The 21,593-nt window shown below is 37.8% G+C and overlaps 1 protein-coding gene across 1 annotated transcript in view; it reads right to left on the bottom strand.

Moving 5' to 3' along the window:
* The window catches only part of DCC (DCC netrin 1 receptor), a gene marked incomplete at both ends in the record, with an annotated part of 938,651 nt that overhangs the window by 202,221 nt on the left and 714,837 nt on the right, over positions 1-21,593 (bottom strand). The window contains 3 exons of the mRNA XM_079784846.1: positions 8,762-8,811; positions 13,860-13,998; positions 15,845-15,993. Coding sequence (XP_079640972.1) covers positions 8,762-8,811; positions 13,860-13,998; positions 15,845-15,993 — 338 coding nt within the window. The remainder of the gene's footprint in view (positions 1-8,761; positions 8,812-13,859; positions 13,999-15,844; positions 15,994-21,593) is intronic.

Below are 21,593 nucleotides of genomic sequence, written 5' to 3'. Positions count from 1 at the left end.
GTGAGTAAGCTTCTGGAAAGAAGGACAGTGGATCACCATCCTGAGCTTTTTCAGCAATAAGCACAGCTCAAAGTTGGTCGTCTAGTAATTAGTGTAATGAATATTACTTATAAGGTTGTTATAAGCATTAAATGAAATACTGATTTAATTGCTTCTCACATTTGCTAGACACAAAATACCTAATGAAAAAGTTAGTTATTGCCATTATTATTATTATTATTAAGTGTTCCTTAAATATGTGTCAAGAATGTTAATTGAAATAACTCATGATAATGTCTTAAATCTTTCAGATGAAGAAGTATTTGTATTTTAACAGTTGTTTTCAAATGTAAACAACATTTTTAAGCTACATTAATGAATTGAATTTTTTGCTTTTAGGCAAACGTTTCCACTTCTTTGAACACAAATCACATGTTTAGTAACTGCTTTCACTTATTGGCAGAACTAAACCTATTCGGGTCTTCTAACTAATAAAGCATTCCAACTATAAGGGAAACTTCCATGAACTAAATTAAAATCAGGGACATTATAACTAGACCTAGGTTCATTTAATTTAAGCCCATTATTCAACTTCCCACTTTTCAAAAATGTATGACTTGAGGGAAAGCTCATTAAACTTCATGGAAAGGCTAAAGTGAGCGTTGCCTTCGGAACCAACCAGAAATGGAGCCATTGGAAAAGTGTGCGATGAAGTACAAATTACAGGGTGATATTTAAAGTGGGGCTGGAACTCAAAAGAGAAGGGTATTCTATCACATATTTCATTCTCTTCGTCAAAATTCTTTATGCAGATATACTAATTGGCTGTGACTATAACAAATTTGCAAAGGGCAAAATACAATAACCTCAAAACACAAAAGAGCAAAAAATGATGTATTTAAGTATTTGATATATGAAAATGAGAACAGTCCAGAAAGTGTCTCTCTAATCATATTTTCATTAGGAAAAGTTCATATTGACATGGAGAGTTAATCAGGCCTCTCATTTATGCAGATGCTGTAGTATATGGCATAGGTAACTCTCAGGTCCCTCATCTATAGCTCTGCGATTTGTATATTTGTTTTAAATTAATTCAGGTAAGAATACCCGTTTTGGGGAGGAAAGGTAGCTCAATTAATGGACCACTTTGTTCTTGTTTGGAATATACACTGAGTGGCCAGATGATTATGATCTCTGAACGCATAATAATCTGGCCACTCAGTGTATTTGTATCTCAAATGGGTACCAAAAGTATTCTAGACTTCTGCTGGAGATCAACCACCTATTTGCCCTGAGCATTCTATTAGCCAGTGCAAAGGGGAAAACTGATCAGGTGCACAAGTTATAGTATCTTTGATATCAAATAAATTAGGTACTTAAGAGAAGTATATGGAGTGGCCAGATTATTATGTGTTCAGAGATAATAATAATCTGGCCACTCAGTGTATATGATGGACTTAAGTAAGTTTGAAAAAAATATTAAAAATAGTATTTAAGGTAAAAGTCTTTTGTAGAAAGAAATAATTTGGGTATGGCATAATTAAATCAAGTACTTCTCACAGACTTTGGTGTCTCTAACAGGGGACTTCATTGCTTGGGAAAGTCTCATGAGACTTTAGGAAGAACATCTCTAAGAATATGCATGATAGTGTGACAAATATTTTAAATTTCCAGAGTATTCTCCTATTCAACTTAGTTATAGAATGTATTTGGCATGATGCATTTATATTATTTAAAAATTTGTTATCCAACTTTTTCTTGCTATCCTAAGATCCTTCCCATTCATAGTTTATCCTTATCCATTCATTGTGTTTTTACCGGGGAAAAAAAAAAGAAAAAGTTGGGAACTGTTGACTTATTGCAACTTAAAAAAACAAAACCAAAAGATCACTTTAGGTGAGGAGCTTAGTCTAAATTGTGCTGGGATCTGAAACTGAGGCTAATCACCCAAATCATGTTTCAGAGTTACTCTGGGACAATCCCATGCATACAGTTTTGGTTGTTTGTTAGTAACTATGACAATTGGCTTTAGTAGATTTAAAAAAAATCTAAATGGGGGATCTTGGAACAAAAGTATTCTGAAAGCACTATCAATAATGGGAAGTGAGGTGTTTTTTCCTAGTCAATTAGAGCATCTGCCTATATTTTTGACCACCGTGATTCATTGCATCCTTCATTTCCCTGTGGGAGTGAAGATCTAAAACTTTAAAAGTGTTTCATTTTTCTAGTAAGATCAAATGAACAGGCATTAAAATTTTTGTCCATGAATTCGTTTTCTAGCTTTTATAAAGTCAGAATGCAGAAAGAAGAATGGTGTGGCTGCCAGGGCCAGGAGAACGGGAGGGGATGGGCTCAACAGTGAAGGATAGGGAATTTTAGTTTGAGAAGATAAAAAGTTCTGGAGATAGATGGTGGTGAATGTCACAAAACAATGTGAATATACTCATGTCACTGGACTGTACATTTAAAAATGGTCTAAATGGTAACTTTTACATACATGTTATCTTATTTTACCACAATAAAATAGTGATCAATTTTTATAAATGTAAGTAGAAAGGCATATATCTTAAGATGGTTCTATCCTAATTATAGACCAAATACAGTTTTATTTTTGAGGAAGTCTCATGAATTACTACATGTAATGTAGTCTGGATTTTAATCTACACTAATAAAAGAGAAACATGCAAATTGACCATACCTCTGTGATGCCCACCAGCCAATCAGGAGTGAGTATGCAAATTAACCCAATAAAGACGATGGGTTAATTTGCATATGCATGCACCGAGTGGCCAGGTGGGGTGGGATGCCTGCTATGAGGGGGAGGGTGGGGGCGGAGGGAGCTACAGGAGCAGCACTCCAGCCGGAGTGGAGAAGACTGAAAGTCTCCGGCCGGCCAGAGCAAAGACGCCGGCTGGAGCAAAGACAGAAGGTGGCAGCCAGAGTGAAGGCCTGGGTCCCAGTTGCCTGAGGAAAACTGGTGTCGGCAACCAGGGGAAGGAAGGCCTAATGCACAAATCTTCATGCAATGGGCCTCTAGTATAATATAAAAATGTATATTCAGTTTATTCTAGAATTCTAGACAAAACCAGAAGACCCCACTGTAAGAACTATCAGAAAACATTGCCTTCCTTATGATTATGCTCCTGCTTTTGCATCCTCCACAAAACTGTTTCAGTCACAATTTCCAGGACATTAGCTATGCTCAAGGAACAGTCACACAATGGATCAATAAAGGGATCAATAAGATAAACATCAGAGATCTACACCTCCTTGAACTGAATTGATGGATAACTGCTCCAGACACCGTGTTCAAACATAAATCTCTGTGTATTATGATTGAGTACAAATACCAGTATTTGTGAGCCTAAACATTATTGTATTTAAATTGTTCATCAGTAAGCAAATGCCAGTTTCTAAGTTATTGTTAAGTGGAACCAATCATCTCAGGTCTCCCATGTGTCTTTTTGCTCTGCACTAAATCCGTTTCAGAAACCCACTCTATTTGTGAGGGGAGGACTCAGAGCTCTGGGTCCAAAAACCTCAGTCCCAAAATGTATTTTATAAAGGATTTAGGATGACTCAGAAAGAAATCAAATTATGATTTCCCCCCCAGAGCTATCTGAGGCCCATGCCTCTGAATAACATAAAACAGGAAGATGGCCATTTACAGGATGGTTCCGGAACACCTGTGTGCAGAAGTGTTTTCAGGGAGGTTATATGCAGCAGGGAGCAATGTGAATCCCGTGTCCTCTGCACAGCCAAGAGAAGACAACCCCAATTTCAGACAGGAATCCACAAAGCACCTGCAAATTAACATCGTAATTCACATCGCCTCTTGGTTTTCCCTTCCTCCCTGTTCTCCCCTTCTCTTCATTTTCACACTTTTGCTCTCAGTACCTAAGGATTGGTAGGTATACCAGATGGGGTCAAATGCAAATGACTCACTCAGCTGTTCACTTGGCTATCACTTCTGTTGAAAAGGGAAGTATCATTCGCCCAAGGACAGGAGAGAGAGACCTCACGCTAAATCCCCCCCTTCACACCCCATCTTCAGAAGCATGGTATTAGTCAAGGTTAGTTATCCCAGGAAACAACACTTAGATTCCCTCTGTAACATTAAAAATGTATATATATACGTTAAAACATTGGGGGCCAAAATGACCAGTTTGGTGTCTGGAGTTGGAATAGTTGTTTTAGTTCTCCCTTTGGGTAGTACCTGGATAAAGGGAATTATATGATCACTAAACTAATTTTCAAGTTATTTAAGCACTACAAGCTCGATGCATGAAGATTCGTGCTAGAATGGGCTTTCCTTTCCCTGGCTGCTGGCACCGCCTTTCCAGTCCGGCCCAGCCCCTTTCTGCTCAAGCCCCGGAGCTGCCTCTTTCTGCGCCGGGAGCCGACTCTTTCCGCTCTGGGAGCCATCTCTTTCCGCTCCAACCCTGCCTTCCCACGCTGCCCAGAGGCCCTGAGAGACCGGGGATGGGGCAGAACGCCACATCCTGCCCCTGTCACTTGGCGCCTGTGTATGCAAGTTAACTGCCATCTTTGTTGGGTTGATTTGCATATCACTCCTGATTGGCTGGTAGCATAGCGGAGGTACAGTCAATTTACATGTTTGTCTATTATTAGGTAAGATGCCAAATCCTGCTGATACCCAGGGGAGTGAGATGCTTTGAGATGCAGCAAGAAACCACCCACAACATCTACTGTTGCAGAGAAGAGGGCATACACGCCATCTAATTGTAGTAAAAGAGCTTCCAGAAATGCAACTCAATGACTTCCAAACGGATGCTTCTGATGCTCAAGGATAAGGATTTCAACAATAGAGAGGTGTGCCGTGACATAAGGAGAGGAATCCAATATTCTGCACTTAAAAAATCTACACCTGTGTGATAATCCATGCCCAGTGGTATTTGTGTGTGTGTGTGTTGTTGTTGTTTTTTAAATTTGGGTTTAATATTTTTATTCCTTACAATCACCCTATAGTGTTCAGTTAATACTCCCTTTGGGTAGTACCTCGATAAAGGGAATTATATGATCACTAAACTATATGATCTGAACTTGTCAGTGAAGATCAGTATATTTTAGCTAATACGCTTGTGCCATTTTCTCTAACTCTATAAAGATAAAATGATTGAGAATCTGAAAAAGTGAAAATACAGTTACAGATGTTTGGAGCCACGAGAGATTTTAGAGGTGATCTCTCCAACTCTCTCATTTTACCAATGAGGATATAATGTCAACTTTGAAGAGTTAGAATAGGTTAAGTATGACTAGATAAAACAAATCTTCTCTCACATGTTTTCCTAATAAACTGTGAGCTCTATAGAGGCAAAACCTATTCATGGCTTTAGCATTAGACATATGTAGATACAGATATAGATAGACACAGTATATATATATATATATATATATATATATATACATATATATATTTATAGATAGACATATATATTTATAGCATTAGACATATGTAGATATAGATATAGATAGACACAGTATATATATATGTATGTATGTGTGTGTGTGTGTGTGTGTGTGTGTGTATATATATATATATATATATATATATATATATATATATATATATACCATTGTATATATAATGGTAGGTAATATATAAATATCTATCTACATATATATAGATATTTATATATTACCTACCATTATATATAAAATGTGAGAGAGAATCATTGATAGGCTGCTTCCTGCACGCCCCACACTGGGGATCGAGCCCACAACCTGGGAATATGACCTGACAGGGATTCAAACTGTGACCTCCTGGTTCATAGGTCAACATTAACCACTGAGCTATGCCAGCCAGGCCATAGAAAGTTTTCTTAATAAAGCAATGACATTTTAAAGTCTATACTGTAAAGCATTATTTTATTTTCTTACAAAAATATTTGCTGTCGTAAGCAAAATTTTAGTGCAAAAAATAGCCATCTTATATTACCTAAACTAGTACCTATAGTTCAAGTCCTTCCTTCAAAACCAAATTTGTGTTCTCATTTACCCTGCAGAAAGGGATCTAGTCTTTCCTGTGGTCACAGCTTTATAAGGTACCTACTACACTCCCTTTTCAAGAACAAGAGTAACAAAATTTCCTTTAGTTATTTTTCCTAAATCCATAAGGTACTTTCTGTTTACATACCCTGGATCATGATTTCTTGGTTCAACTGGCTTATAGGTGGCCATATCCCTAGCATGTACTTATAAATGTGACTTTTCAGTTCTAGCCATCTGTGTGCAAAAATATTAGCACCAACAAATTTCCTCATTGCTTATCTATAAAATGATCAATTACGTTTTATAAATGCAATTTTTTAAAATATACATTTAATGATTTCAGAGAGGAAGGGAGAGGGAGAGAGAGAAACATCAATGATGAGAGAGAATCTTTGATTGGCTGCCTCCTGCACGTCCTCTACTGGGGATTGAGTTCACAAACTGGGCACGTGCCCTTGATTGAAATCAAACCACAGGCGGACTCCACTGACCAAACTGGCTAGGACATATAACTTAAAATTTGATACAGAGTAACATTTTAAAATATGACTGTTCCTTCTATAGTACATAAAAATTATAAGTAAAAAGAATAACATAAAAGTCATAATTCTGTTAGTCTAAAAGAATACAATACTTATTCAACAATGTTTCTTTTTAAATAAATTATGTTCCTTGAAATGGTATTAGTCAAGAGTAAATATTAGTGCATTTGAGAACTATTGTTTCAAACAAAAGATGACTATCAAAATAGAATGTTTTTATCTTTCTCTTCATCAAGATATTGGGAATGATAAAAGCATGTTTACATCATCCAGTTTCTTTTCTCTAGGTAACAATCCAAGAAAATAATTTATAATTTCTCAAAAGCTAGGAAATAAGATCACAGAGGGAGGGAGAGGAAAGGAAGAGACATTCTGGCATCTAGGCCAACTGTATTCACTCTGCAAAGCTCCAAGCAAGTTACATTTCCTAGCAGTGCAATGTTCCCAGGCAATTACAAGAGGATGGAAGCTGGAGTGTTTGTATGCTGCAAGCATCGCATATTATAGAAGAGTATGGGCTGGTGTGTGTGTAGGTAGGTAGGTAGATAGATGATAGACAGACAGAAAAAGTCAGTTTTGCAATCTAGGAATTCCCTGTTCAGGAAAGTAATAAGTCCATTTTCAAATAACAGCCATCATCCAGGGTCACTCAGTAATGCCTCATTCACATTTGAGAACAAGACATTCACCCATAGTTGAGTACACTTTTAGGGAATACAAGCGCACATATGAAATAGCTTTATATCAATTTCTATGTTGTGTCTTGGAAGAAAGATATGAGGTGGATTAAAATGCTAATACAAATGAGTCATTCAAAAAAGAGGAATTACAATATGCTTTCCAAATTTCATTCAATAACACCCTATAATAATTGTAGAAATCTTTTTGACTTTACTTTGGCAATCTCTTAATCTGAGTGGTGCATCTGTGAAACATTTATTGTTGCTGCAAACAATGTCTTTGCTAGGGTGATGTTTTTTTTCCTGGTTATTTTCCTTTAGATTATTTTCTCTCCCTAGATTCACTTATTTCCATCCCTTCTGATTTTAAATTTATCTCACTACTTCTTATCCAATACGCTGCCTAAAAATATAAGAGGCTAACAATTTTAGAGACATCTCACGAGCTGCAAAAGATAAATTCATACGAGAGAGGAAAATCTGGTCAAAGTCACCAGAATATGGCTGCATCAGAGATTTTTGCAAAATATGGCAAAGATTTGTACATTGATTGAAGTAGTCGCTACTGACATTAAGTTGGCCTATTGTATATGTTACATTACTATTTCCTTGTGATAAACCAATAAGGAAGGTGTTACTGCCCGTATTACATGAATAGAGAAACTGACATTTGATGAGTTTGGGAAGTTTTCTAAGACCACATACAGATATTAAAAAAGAAAGCTAGGATTAAACCCCCGAGTATGAGTTTCTCGAAGACCCACGGAATTCCCCTGCTGTGTCCAGAGCTTAGAGACCCGTGAGGTCAATCCCGCTCTGGGGCCCAGGGTCAGTGAACACAACCGGAGAGCACACACCCAGGTCACGACAGAGTCCAGTCTGACCGACCCTTGTTTGCTTCTCTCTTCTATAGGGTTTGGACTGGTTTCCCCACCCTGAGACACACTGGAAATAAGATGTTTCTAGAAAACTGATTTTTGGCATTAGGTTCTTCTCTTCAGATATAACTAGCCTAACTTAAACCCTTCTGAAAATTATATCCACTTTCCATGTCAGGAAACATTGGCCATTGGGTGATGTTGCTTCATAAATACAACCTTTTCAGACCTCAAGAATGCCATCATTGTCTATAGACATAATGGAAGGATAGAGATGATGATGAAGCATTCAATTCTAATTAACCTTTCAGCAAACAAAGACTTTCTTTATCCCTCTCTTTCAATTGTCTTATTCATTCCTATATTCAATTGTTCCAGCTTGCATACTAGTATGACGTCCTATACTGGGGAGTATCAGTAAATAGAACTTTTTCTTCCTGATGGAATAGCCTTTCATGGTTATAACACTTATAAAATTAAGTGTAAAAGTAAGCACATTCTCCCTATAGTGAATTCAAGTGTGGTCTAAGAAGATGTGAGAACAATGACACTCACTGCACCCTTCTGGACATTTCTTTACTTGGGGACACCATTCACCCTGCACAGTGGATAAGTGAGCAAAGGTCGTGTGTCTACAGGTAACAAAACAGTGAACATTTCAACAACTCACCCTCGAATTCACCACTTCCAGGGAGACATTCTGAGGTGCGGCGCTTGGCACTGAAAGGAATAAAACAAGGTGAGATGGTTACTGCCAGCGTCAGGAAAGAGAAACTGTATCACTCAGAAAGGGGTCTTTCTCACAGTTCATACTGACAAGCAGGTCGGTTGATCCAGGTGGGTGGCACTTTAAAATTCTCCTGGAGAGATTTAAAAAACACACACACTGCATTTGTTTCTTTCTACTCACTTGGTGGGCCAGTTACCCATCTAGGGAGCCCCAAATACTATTAGGCAAGAGAGCACCTGCCCTGATACCAAACACTGACATTTAATTATAGCTTTTTTGGCGATAACCTTCCCAGGAAACCAATACAAACACACAGGAGGTCTCCTAGAGTGGCTTTAAAGGCTTAAGATACTGTGCATTTCAGCATCTGCATGGTTTTAGGATGAAACGTGTCCTTCTAATGGTCACTTGTGTTGCTCAATCCCTTTAATGCAACCTTTATTATCTCTTAAAAGGTGAAAAGAAGACATACACCCCCCCGCCCGCTTTTTCAGCTGTACGTGATTAAACCCCTCTGTCACAGATGCAGGTTACCAAATGGCATCTGGTGAGTCGATTCTATTAACAAAGGAACCATTTATTTTTCTTTGTGGATTTTCTGGGAATTTTTGTTTCTCTTGCCGGCACTTTGATTGCCCCATTCATGAAATAAGGAAGAACATACACAGTTTTCTCCACAACACGTATCATGAATATTTACTATAGCAAAAAGCAAACATTCTAGCATGTGAGGAATTCAAAGACAACCATTCCCTGAACGGCTGTTCTGCGTCAGCCACTATTCTAGATGTCTTAGGCGAATCATAAAAAAATAAAGCTCTCTGTCCCACCATAGAAATAGAAGTAGCAGTTAATAAATGTTTAATACCTATTAATCTGTAAAATGAGGAGTACCTCTCCTTCTTCAGGATGAATAGGTTGAATTTCACAGGGAAGAAATGCTCTTAGCATTTTCAATAATTTTTTGTCATGCTCCCTCTTCTTTTACTTAAACATGGACAATATCTATGTTTTACTAGGTTACTTAGGTTTTACCCCAAATTTAATTTATGCTATACTTTGATTTTAGCTTCTGAAATATAATCAGCAGAATGGTATGACATATGTATTATTAATTATTATATCCTCTAATATGACATCTAACAAATATAATGATTAAATAAACAAATGAGTACTTACTTAAATCTTAGCTCCAGGGCCTTTCTGGACAGGATGGGAATTGTAACCACTTATTTTGTTTTAATTTTGAACTTGCCTTAGTGTTTGATAAAGGCTATAGCTAATGTAGTTTGTGATAAATTGTTCACTGGACACTTGTTTTTTTATGAGTTACACCAACAAGTATCTTTAAAATATATTTCATAATTTAAAAAATAGATGTTATTATTTAATTTCAGTTCATATTATAGTTTTCTTATAAAATATAGAATATAAACCCCACAGGGACCAGAATTGTCCCTTTTGCTACTACATCCCCAGTATCAACAGGAGTCCAACACATCAGGCGCACTCAGCCAATAGGTGTTGGAGAAAAGTTGTAAGATATTTAAAAATATTTTTCATATTCAGGGTTTTATAAGCTTTTGTCTTACAATTATTTGATTAAGTTATAGCATATGTATAGTAAAATGCACAAGTCTTGAATGTATGACTTGATAAAGTTGTCTGTATGTTCCCATTTAAACACCACTGAGATCAAGAAATAGAACATTTATAGTCCCTTGGAAAGCTCACTTGCATCTCTTCCCAGTCATACCACTATTCTGACTTCTAACTCCATCATTAGTTTAGCTTGTTTTTGAGATTACTGAAAATCAAAGCAGAGTTCTTTTTTATCCAGGCTGCATCTTTTGCTCATTATCAGTTTCTTTCATGTTGTTGCATGGAGCAATAGTTTTTGTTTCTGTTGTTTGTTTGTTGTTGTTATTTATTTTTTATTTTTAATCCTCATCTGAGGATATTTTTCCATTGATTTTTAGAGAGAGTGGAAGAGAGAGGGAGAGTCAGAGCGAAATACTGATGTGAGAGAACTGCATCCATTGGTTGCCTCCTGCAGGAGCCCTGACCAGGGCCCGGGTTGGGGAGGAGCCTGTAACCGAGGTACATACCCTTGACTGGAATCAAGCCCAGGACCCTTCGATCTACAGGCTATTGCTCTATCCACTGAGCCAACTGGCTAGGGCTGTTGTTATTTTTTATTACTCCATAGTATTACAATATAGTATATGACTATTCTGTTTTATATTTTCCACTCTACTGACAAGTAATATTTGGACTATATCCAGTTGGAGGCTATAAGACTAAAGCTGCTTGATATTCTTGCACATGTCTTTAGCTGGACAATTGCACTCATTTCCTTCATTATATACCAAGGAGTAGAAATACTGGCAAAGTGCAAGCCCCAATGGGGGTTGAAACATGCTAAGCTTCGATAGATATAAACTTGACCAAATGGTTGTACTAATTTACAATCCTACTAAGAATGTAGCAAAGTTCCAGGTGCTTCATATCCTTACCAACATTGGGGATTTTTAATTTTTAAAATTTTAACCAGTTGGTAGGTGTATTGTGTTATTTTAGCCAGTTGGTAGGTGTATTGTATTTTTATTTTTATTTAATTAAATATATTGGGGTTACTTTGGCTAATAAGATTATATTCCACATGATAGTGTAATATTTACATGTCATATACTAATCATGTTACACCCACTTTTTCACAATTAACTTCAGAATATAATTTCAGTAACACTAGATGGATTTATGATAGGTGAATGAATTTTGGAGTAAGGAGAAATTTACTTAAAATTACCACACATTTTTTTCTAGGTACTGGTTAGTTGATATGTAGTAATAACCCTCAAATGTCATTTTAATGTAAGTTTCAAAATAATATTTCCAGAAAGCCAAACATATGTGAGAAAGGATGCCTATATTCACTTCTTTTTTAACCACTACAACTTGATAAGTATCAATATTATTTTCTGTAATGGGGATTAAAAGCCACTAAGTCCTAAAAGTGGGTTTATACCATGGTGTTGATGCATTTTGTCTATTTTTTTTGGCGATATAAATCTCTCTTACTGTCCATTGATAGCACACTGGCTATTCTTGCCTTTGTTAGTCAGGAAAGAAAGTAGAGAATTTGTTCTATAGTAATTTTTGCTATTAATCGAGAAAGGGACACACACATTGGCATAGATTACATTTAGTAAATACTTAGATATATGTCATGCTCCTGTTTTAGGTGTTCACATGGATGAGCCCATTTAGTTTTCACATCTCCCTTTTAGTCAAGGAGAAAATGGGCTTGCCTGGGACTGGGAAGTAGGTGACTACTAAATGCGATTAAATACATATCTATATGATGCATGACCTCACCATGCACAGCTCCATAGAGGAGAAGATGTCACGCCGAAGTGGGGAGAAGGGGACTGGGTGGTAGGGAATGGAAACCAAAAGTGCAGGGTTTTCGATGGAAACATGACTTGACTATACATGAAGCAGACATGTTCAGGGAGCCCACGTAAGAGGGTCATGAAGTTCCTGTTTTCTCCTGTCAAATGTATCTGAGAGAGAAAAATTGGGGTCCCTTGCACAGTGATGCTTGTTGAGTAAGGATCATGAAATCCTTTGATATAGTGACAGGCATTTTCTAACTCCCAAATTTCTACATTTCCATTATCATTAACATTTCTAAGTGATAATTCTTGGACTAATGAGTGATAATCTATCTTTTTCACTATGACATTTCAAACCTAAGTGGAAAATAAGGCCACAGTCTTACAGTTCAGAGTGTGAATGAAATCTACATAAATTATGCAAAATATTCATTTTCATTTGTTTTTCTTTTATTTTTATAATTACAAGTTGTGAAGTAATTTATTCTGCCAACAAATATTCTGTTCTGTGTTCAATAACAGAATCATTTGGATGGGCATAAGAATTACATTAAAAATGAAGAGGTGTCACACATAGAACTTTTTAAAAAAAATGGAAATTGCAAATGAGTTTTACTCATGTGTCATTGTTGCACTACCCTTAATAACATGGATGCCCTTCCTCATCCCACTGATGTTGTGTGAAATGTAGGCCCAGATACTTTCCCAGATTAAAGAATGGTGGATTGGTCAAGGAATCACAAGCTAAAGTCATTTTTTTTGAAATTCAAAGATTAATAATTTATAGAATTACATGCACCAACATGGAAACCAGTGCTGAAAAGAAATAGCTTGTTGCCTTTTTAATATTCATGGAGGTCACATCTCTGCATTTCTACACCTGCCTGAATTTTCACTGATCCCACATCCTATACTCTGCTATCCTTTATTTTAACTTTTATTTACTTTCCCATTTCATTATTATCCATTTCTTATACTTATATTTTACTCTACTACTGTTTTGTCCAGTCTATCCTCTTTATGAAGTTTTCTTCCTCTCTTTTATTATATTTAAAAAGGTATGTGTAATCTTTCATTTGTTAGCATGGGACAATTAAGTGTATATGTTTTATATGCAGCTGTAATACTTTCAATATTGGATTATTTGGCCTAAATCCTTATGCTATACTTTCAAATGAAGGCACATATGTAGAATTTCCATCAATTAAAATTGTGATCATCTACCCTTTTTAAGAATGAGAAATAAAAGCAACATGCCAATGTGTATAGTCCAAATACATGTACAAATGTGTTTGTGGTAAAAGAAATAGAGAAAAATGCAAAAAAATCATTTTGAGCTCCTAGGCAGTAGTCACATTTGAAGATTACCTATGAGGACATCCTGACTTATGAAAGTTTAAATTTGACTGTAAAAGTTTGAGTGAAGTAGCTAAAATTCTAATGTATGCTAATATATCCCATCAAGTTTTAGTTGAGAAACCTTGAAAATGAAATCTCTGACATAGACACCATATTATTTGATTATAGTGTGAAAGTGACATCAAATATGTGTAAACATGACATGAAATATGACATAAAATAGTGACATAAAACAGTGACATGACAAATATGTGAGTCAAGTGTTACTGGCTATAACTTACCATCAGAAAGCGTAACCACCGTTACGTCGTCAGTAGAGACTCCTGGCCCATAGCGATTATAAGCTAGGAATCGAAGACTATATTCTGTGAATTTTTTCAGGCCTTCCAGCTTATAAGACAGTCCATCAACCTCTATATTCTGGAGACATAAAACAACTGTTATTCAGGAGGCGCACGGAAGCCGAAATGGCAGCCATTCTGTTTAGTCAGTAAATTGAATATTAGACTTCTTCTCTCGAAACTACACTCCGGCCTTAAAATGAATTGTTGTAAAATCTGCTGGTGACACTCACTCTCCCACTGAAGTCCAGACCTCTCTGCAGACTCCTGGTTAAAACAGCACCGTGCTGTTTTTACAGTCATTAAGTTCCAATCTGTTGAACACCACCTAATGTATTGAATAGAGTGGCCACACTGAGACCCTGACAGGCAGGAGGCAGCTATTACATTCAGGGGAACAGAGCGCTGCTCCTGCACCCTAAGTGGATGGCTCCCCAGGAAACAGTAGACTTCCTTCTTCCCTAGCGGAAACAGACTCCTGTCTCTTGAAACTGACAGAGAGTTTGCCGCCGTTTGTGTCTGCCTGAATGCTGTGAGGCAGGCTGGGTGCTGCTTTCAGCCCTTCATAGCTGCAGAAATGAGGTGCTGAAGGTCAAGGTCACTGAGCAATCACAGCCAGTTTGCTCCAGAAGACCCATTATTTAGCTCTCTGCTAGGATCCTCTCACTCACATCTATCTTGGCTAACATCATTTTGGGATTTATTTAAATGGATTGGTGATATGCATTATTGAAGAGCTAAAATATGTAGAGAAGTGGATAGAATAGGAAGATGAAACTAAGAGCTAAAGGGCAAGCACAAAACGTGGAATGAATGATTACATAGGAGGGGCTCTTAGCGATTCTTATTTTACAACATGACTTGGGAATTAGAACTATTTCTGAATAAAACTGCTGCAAAACAGTTTTTAAATGAAAAAACCTCGATCACACAGTTTATGGGGAAGCAGGAAGACCACAGTAGGCTTGGAAACTTCACAATGACCTAAGAACTCGGCTGTCCCAAGGTCACCTCTCTGTCTTTCCCATTTAACTACATACTTGCCTATACAACTTTTCCCACATGAAGTTGAGAATCTGGAAGTAAACATCCCAATAGTCATAAGCCCTAGCCAGTTTGGCTCAGTGGATAGAGCGTCGGCCCGTGGACTGAAGGGTCCTGGGTTTGATTCCGGTCAGGGCACGTACCTCGGTTGCAGGTTCCCCAGCCCTGGCCGGGGTATGTACAGGAGGCAACCAATCAATGTGTCTCTCTCACATCAATGTCTCTCTCTCTCTCCCTTCCACTCTCTCTAAAAATCAATGGAAAAATATCAATAGTCATATACAGTCACAAAGGAGAACTGCTGAGTCTCGTGAGTCTCCCTAAGACTCAGTCACTCTTACTTTATCTGAAATCCAACTGGCTCATTTTCAGATGTCTGTACTAACCACAGATTGGGGGAAATGTAAGAAGGAGGCAGGTAGACTTCTGGAGTAAGGTAGACTGAAAAAAAAAAAAGTGACAGGTGACCGTCTGATATGGGGAGAAGACAGACACACCATCAAATAGATAAGAATGAAAACAGCAACTTGGGTGATGTCATCGACGAGAAGATAAATCCTCCCTTAGGGTAAGGACTGAAATTACAAATGCTTCCTGGGACCAGATGGGCTAATACAAATGTGGTTCCACTGGCCTGGGCACCTACATACTCACACAAAACACTGGTATCCTTTCTGATTCATCTCATTACCCATTGGCCTCTCTTAGCCCCAGAATTCAATTACATTGCTTAGCATTTCAAGTAACAGGTACTTTAAAACTGATCAGCTAATTAATATGCCGGACACTGGACTAGACATCAGGAGCTTACAAGCACCCATTTCTCCAACCCTAGAGCCAAAACAACAGGTGGCAGAAGTGGGACCCATTCCCTCGCCTACCTGTTCCTTCCCAGTAGACACCTCAGTGCAGAACAATCTGTAACCTTGAACTGGGCCATTTGCATAGGCAGGGGGTTCCCAGGTAATAAGAATTGAGGTAGGTGAGGTAGATACAGCTTGCAGGTTTTCTACGGGCCCTGGAACTTGCACTGTGTACAAGAGAAATGAATTAGTACAAGAGGGTTCTCTTTCTCCAAACAATCAGAATTGCATCTTTTACGGTTTGAGGAAATTATAGCAGCATGTAGTATCTTTAAAACCATACAAAATAAGAATATAAAACCATAACACACACAGTAGTAACATTTTGGAGTTATTTCTCATTTTCATATTCAGAAGAGGACTTATATTCATCTACATTTCTTATTTCATTTTACAGTGGAAGAAACTGGTCAAGGAGTATAAGCGACTAGGGTAATAGGAGGAAAAGATGGGGTTCTTAACCGAAATTCTTAGTGTGGAGAAAGTTCCACTGTGCCAGTGTGGCTTTGCCTGTGTCTTGCTCATGACTGTGGAGGGAAAAGAGAAACTACCACGAGAATACTTGGACATCTTGGTTCCACTTATCACGCCAGTTGGCAGCATGGCTATGGATAATTGACCACACTCATTGTCTTTAGTCAGCATTTGAAGGTCTTGCCCAATTCTGGGTCCTTTATATCAATTGTAGGATTTAATTTTCTATTTTACTTTCTAGTATTCCATTTTCTCTCATAACTATTAACTCAATCAAGGATAAGTAACTTCCGCGTCAGAGTAATTAGACAGCACAGGTCTACATTTACTTAAGCAAACACTGTGTCCGGATGTATTTTCAGATCCAGAAATTTTCAAATGTTAGACAGCTAACATGGTGGGTATGCAGAGTTTTATGTAAGATCCCTGGTTGGGTCTGTGGTAGTACCCTGTTATCAAATCATATATTTTCAACAAAACATATGATATTCACACCAAATAGAATTATTAAAGCCTACCCATAGTCTAGCATAAGATCAGGTCTGGGTACAAAATGAGTTAAGAAAATCCTTCAGATTCCAGCTTTGCAAATTTTGAACTTGTGCCTAATTTTATCTGTGCAAATATACCTAAATATAACATGTATGGATTGTGAATGGTAAATGGAAAATAGCCATGCTATTACAATCTAAAATAAATAAAGTTTTAGCACTGCAAGTGTAACTATGTTAACTTAACATGCCATGTATGTTCTTAGGTACCACCTAGCTTTGGACAGCTATACATTAAACACCCATATTACAGTTTTGCGAGTCTGAACTTCCATAGCAAGTTATCATATGGAAACGTGGCTGACATATCTAATGATACCTTTCTTAGATCTGCCTGGCACCTATGTCTCGGGATCATTTTTCAGAATTTGTTCCATGAAACCTAACCACCTTCAGGTATTACTGCTCACACATTCATTTGGGGAAAATAAATATATTCATGTCAGAAACACATATTTTATGTCACTTTCACATATTTTCCCACCAGTTGCCAAATCTTGAGAACCATTATTACTGACAATAGCATTCTTTTCACCTTTAAAAATGATCGTTAAGAACTTCTTAAAAATGTATTTAGAAATTATTTTAAACCTACAATTTTAACAATGAGAGTAATACAAAGAACACCCACATTCCCTTTATCCAGATATACCCATTGTTAACACTTTATATGTTTTATCATTATCTATCTCACTATACATATATAGTCTTCCTTTCTATATATATTTATAGATTGCATTATCACCTATTATATATAGATTTTATGTGTAGTAAGTGATAAATGCTACCTATAACCTATATAAATACATATTGAGAGACTATTATTTCTTGATAGATAGAAAGAATATATATCTATATCTCTCTATTCAGATTAAGTTGTACACATCTTAGCTCATTTTAGTGCATATTTCCTAAGAGCTAATGTAAACATGAATAATACAGTTATTAATTTCAGTGCATTTCATATTCATTCAATATTTTTATCTAATCTTCATCTGTATTGCAATAGTGCCAACTGACCCAATGTTGTTACTGATGTAGCATTTCTCTACCTTTTCCTCAGCCGGTCTCTATAGTCTGTTTTAAGCCGAAACAGTTACAGAGCCTTTCTTTATCTTTAAGCCATTCATATGTTTGCAGACTATAGTCTTTTTTTAATTAATAGAATGTTTCTTATTTTGGATTTGTCTTTGTTTCTTCATGTTGAATTTAGGTTATACATTCCAGCCGGAGATAAAACATGAAGAGATGTCTGTCCTTCTCACGGCATCACCTCCAGAGGCACAAGACCTCTCTCAGTCACTTGGATGTGAATGTTGGGTACCTGGTGAAGGTGCCGTCAGGTTTCTCCATGGTGGAACTAACTGCCCACCCTCCACTCCCATCCCGACTCTGACCCCTGCTCCACCACTTTCAGCTAATAAGCAATCTGTGGGGAGATGACTACAGCAGGACCAGGTAAATATCATGTTCTTTAGCAGCTTCCCTTAGAGTCAGCATCTACTCATGGTTCTGGATGGAATCAGTCTTTACCAGGGTGATTACTTTTCTATTCAAGCACTTCTTCTGAATTAGCAACTTGCCACTCGGCATTCGATTATAAGCAAGAGCCCGTATTTTTCTCTATTTATGTATCTATTATTGTTATGGGGACATGGGTTCCTTATCATAGTCTGCAATTCATTATTGTTCTTAGTTGTGGGGAAGCACGGGACTTGGCTGGAAAGTCTGTGAGGAGGATTCTCCGAAAGGTCGGGGACCTTGTCGGAGGCGGCAGCCCCTACCTTGACTTTTCCAAACAAGTCTGATCCCCCGGGGGGTTTTGCTGGAATCTCTATGTTTAGTCTTTAGACCCGACCTTGTAGAAGCATGTGCTTTCTCAAGGATGCTCACCCTGCTGATTGTATCCAGAGGTTAATTTTAGTTCAAGCTGTTGTGACAATAAACGCTAAAGGAGGCAGGCAATCGGGGCTGTTTTGGTTCCTAAAGCCAAACAAGCCCCTTAGCCTTCTCTTTCACAGAAACGTGCGTCAGAAGAATCTATCCATCCGTTGCTCAGGGTCTGCTGGTCAGCCCCGGCACTAAATTATTTGGGTGTTTGAATTGTGCCAGATTTGGCCAGTGGGGCCCCTTTTAATCTTCTGTCCTATGACATGCCCCATCCTTTACAGAGCACTTCCTTTCTTCCTGGCATAATATATTATAGGTCCATCTTGATCCTGCCCCGGCTCTGGAATCACATTTCTCCAAAGATTTCTGGTTCCTTTCTCGGGGAATGGTATCCGAGACAAAGGTCAGGGTGTTAGACTGCTCATTGCAGTTCGGTTGTCCTTGCTTCTAGATCCTTTCAGCAATCAGGAAACATATGTGTGTGCATATACATACATACACAAATGCATATGTGCATACATATACTAAAATATACAGCTACATATGTATATCTCTCATGACTCTACAGAGATGCCTCCTATTTCAGGCCATCTCTACACGGTTCATTATTGCATTCCCCGTTCTTCTTTATGCGTCCTTTCTTCCACAAGTAGACCTCTAGATCCCAAACAGTTGCACTTTGAAAGACATTGTATGAGAGCACCCCGTGCTGCTATTCTTCCAGGAAGGGATCATTTGTCTGGAAAATCCCCTCTTCTACAAAGGGGCTTTCGGTAGATAATACTGAACAACAGGGAGTCTTGCCTTGTGTCAAAGCTTATAGTGATACAATTAGAATTAGATTATAACAAAGGAGGCATTTTGCTTCATGGGGAAAAACAAACCAAAGCAAATTAAAAACTTGCCCACTGACATTTTCAACTGGATTTGCAAAGTACAATATTTGAAATAACAATATGAAAAATTAAACAATTTGGATGCTTCTATAATTTCACAAAGACAAAGCAAACAGCTCATGAGGGAACATTTCTGACTTGGAGTCCACTATTCTTCTAAGGAAGGTAGATGATAAAGAAAGGAGGAGAACTGAAGCTGAGCGACCTGCTCTGGCACATGTGAATGTGAGGGGTGCAGGTTTTGGAAGCTCACAGAGCATATCTGTGCAGCCCAGTGATGTGGAAAGTATTAACTGAATGAGTTCCTGCTCACTGCCCATTGGCTAACATGAAGGCACACTGCTTACTACTAGCATGGCTCATTCTGGGAACAAAGACTAAGGTTTAAACATGGCCAACGCCAAGGTCCTAATTCCTTCTGTGTGATGTTACACATTCAAGGGAGGCTTCCCAGGGTAGAAGCTTTCCCAGGAGGACTAGGAGAGAAGTGCGTGTATGGAAAGGTGTGTGTGAGTGTGTGTGCGGGGGGATTGGATGTTTGAGGAGATTCTGCTGATTTGCTCCACTGGAGCAAAGGGGGGTAACGGAAAACCATTAAAATTGATTTGAATTTTTGAAGAACAAGCCACCTGAGAAGCTGAGAGGGTTGCCTGGCATGGTAGGAACCAGGGATGCACAGCCTGCTAAACTAGGACTAGTTGGGGGCATGGGGATCAGACATGCCAACCTCACAACCACTTCCATCAGGCCTCTGGGAAGAAGAGACCACAGGGACATTTGCAGCTCAAGGAACAACCCCACAAGCACAAACATGAGGCCTGATTCCTCCCTGCTGAGCCCAGACATGGCTGCTAGCGTCTTGGCTCTTGGTCCAGAGGATGGTCAAAAACCTCCACTTAGTTTCCCAAATAATAAGAGCAATTCTCTTCTCCGCAGGGATAGGCACAATGCTAGGTATACAGACAGTATTTAATAGATGTATGTCAAATGAACAGCTTTCCATACAGTTCCCAAAGGTTACCGTAAATCACAAGCCTAAAATAAACTGTAGTCTAACTCATTTGATGTGGTTTATTCAGCATTGTCACTGCAAGTGATCAGAAAACAGTGTTTCCTCAAGACACCTGGTGAGACCTGAATTTGGTATGTACGTCCGTGTTTGTCATGTGCATGGAGCCTGTGTGCACTCTGCACACAGTGTAATTTCTTTATGTGCACATGTAGCTTAGTCACTGATGGGAAAACACCAGGCAGTAAGTACTATCATCTGGATTCAGTTCACACTGGCAGTGCCTACTCTGATCACCTCTTAATCCACTGACTTAGTCTCCTCTCTGAATGGTCATTAGATACCATCAGGAAAAAACGTGTGCCTAGGTTTCCAGAATTTCAAGCAGAAAATATAGACATCTGAATTAAAAAAGGGCATTCAGTGTAAGTACTTTCAAACAACTGTATGTATTTTCACCAGTTTCCATCCACATAACATTCTATTTGCTGTTCCAATGTTTCTAGTGATCTTTTTCTGAGAAAAGACTGCCTTTTACTACTAAATTATTTCCTACTTTAACTTTTTGTTATAAAATAAAATGATAATATAATAACCTATGCTGTTCTGAGTGAATATAAACATCAAGACATCAAAGAATCACCATCAAATCATATTTTTATCGTCTATATAATTATTTATTTTATCCAGACCCAAATACTGCCTGCCTGTGAGATATTCTTCCTCACAGCATTCATGGCTAGTACCAAGACTATTTTTCACATAAACTATTAAATGCTTACTCTTCTTCACAATAGTACTATAAATTCAAACTCATACATTTCCTAACAGTTTCCCTTTGATTTATAGCTTTAATGTAGGTTTGCAGTTAATATATTGTGTTTTATGTTCATTGTGGAGGTATGTTTGTGTATGTATATATACATGACTATCCTTTCTTATTCAGA

Source organism: Cnephaeus nilssonii, assembly GCF_951640355.1.
Source record: "Cnephaeus nilssonii genome assembly, chromosome: 11".
NCBI classification, from domain to species: domain Eukaryota; kingdom Metazoa; phylum Chordata; class Mammalia; order Chiroptera; family Vespertilionidae; genus Cnephaeus; species Cnephaeus nilssonii.
The sequence above is the reverse complement of the archived record's forward strand: the minus strand, read 5'-3'. Positions and strand labels throughout refer to the sequence as shown.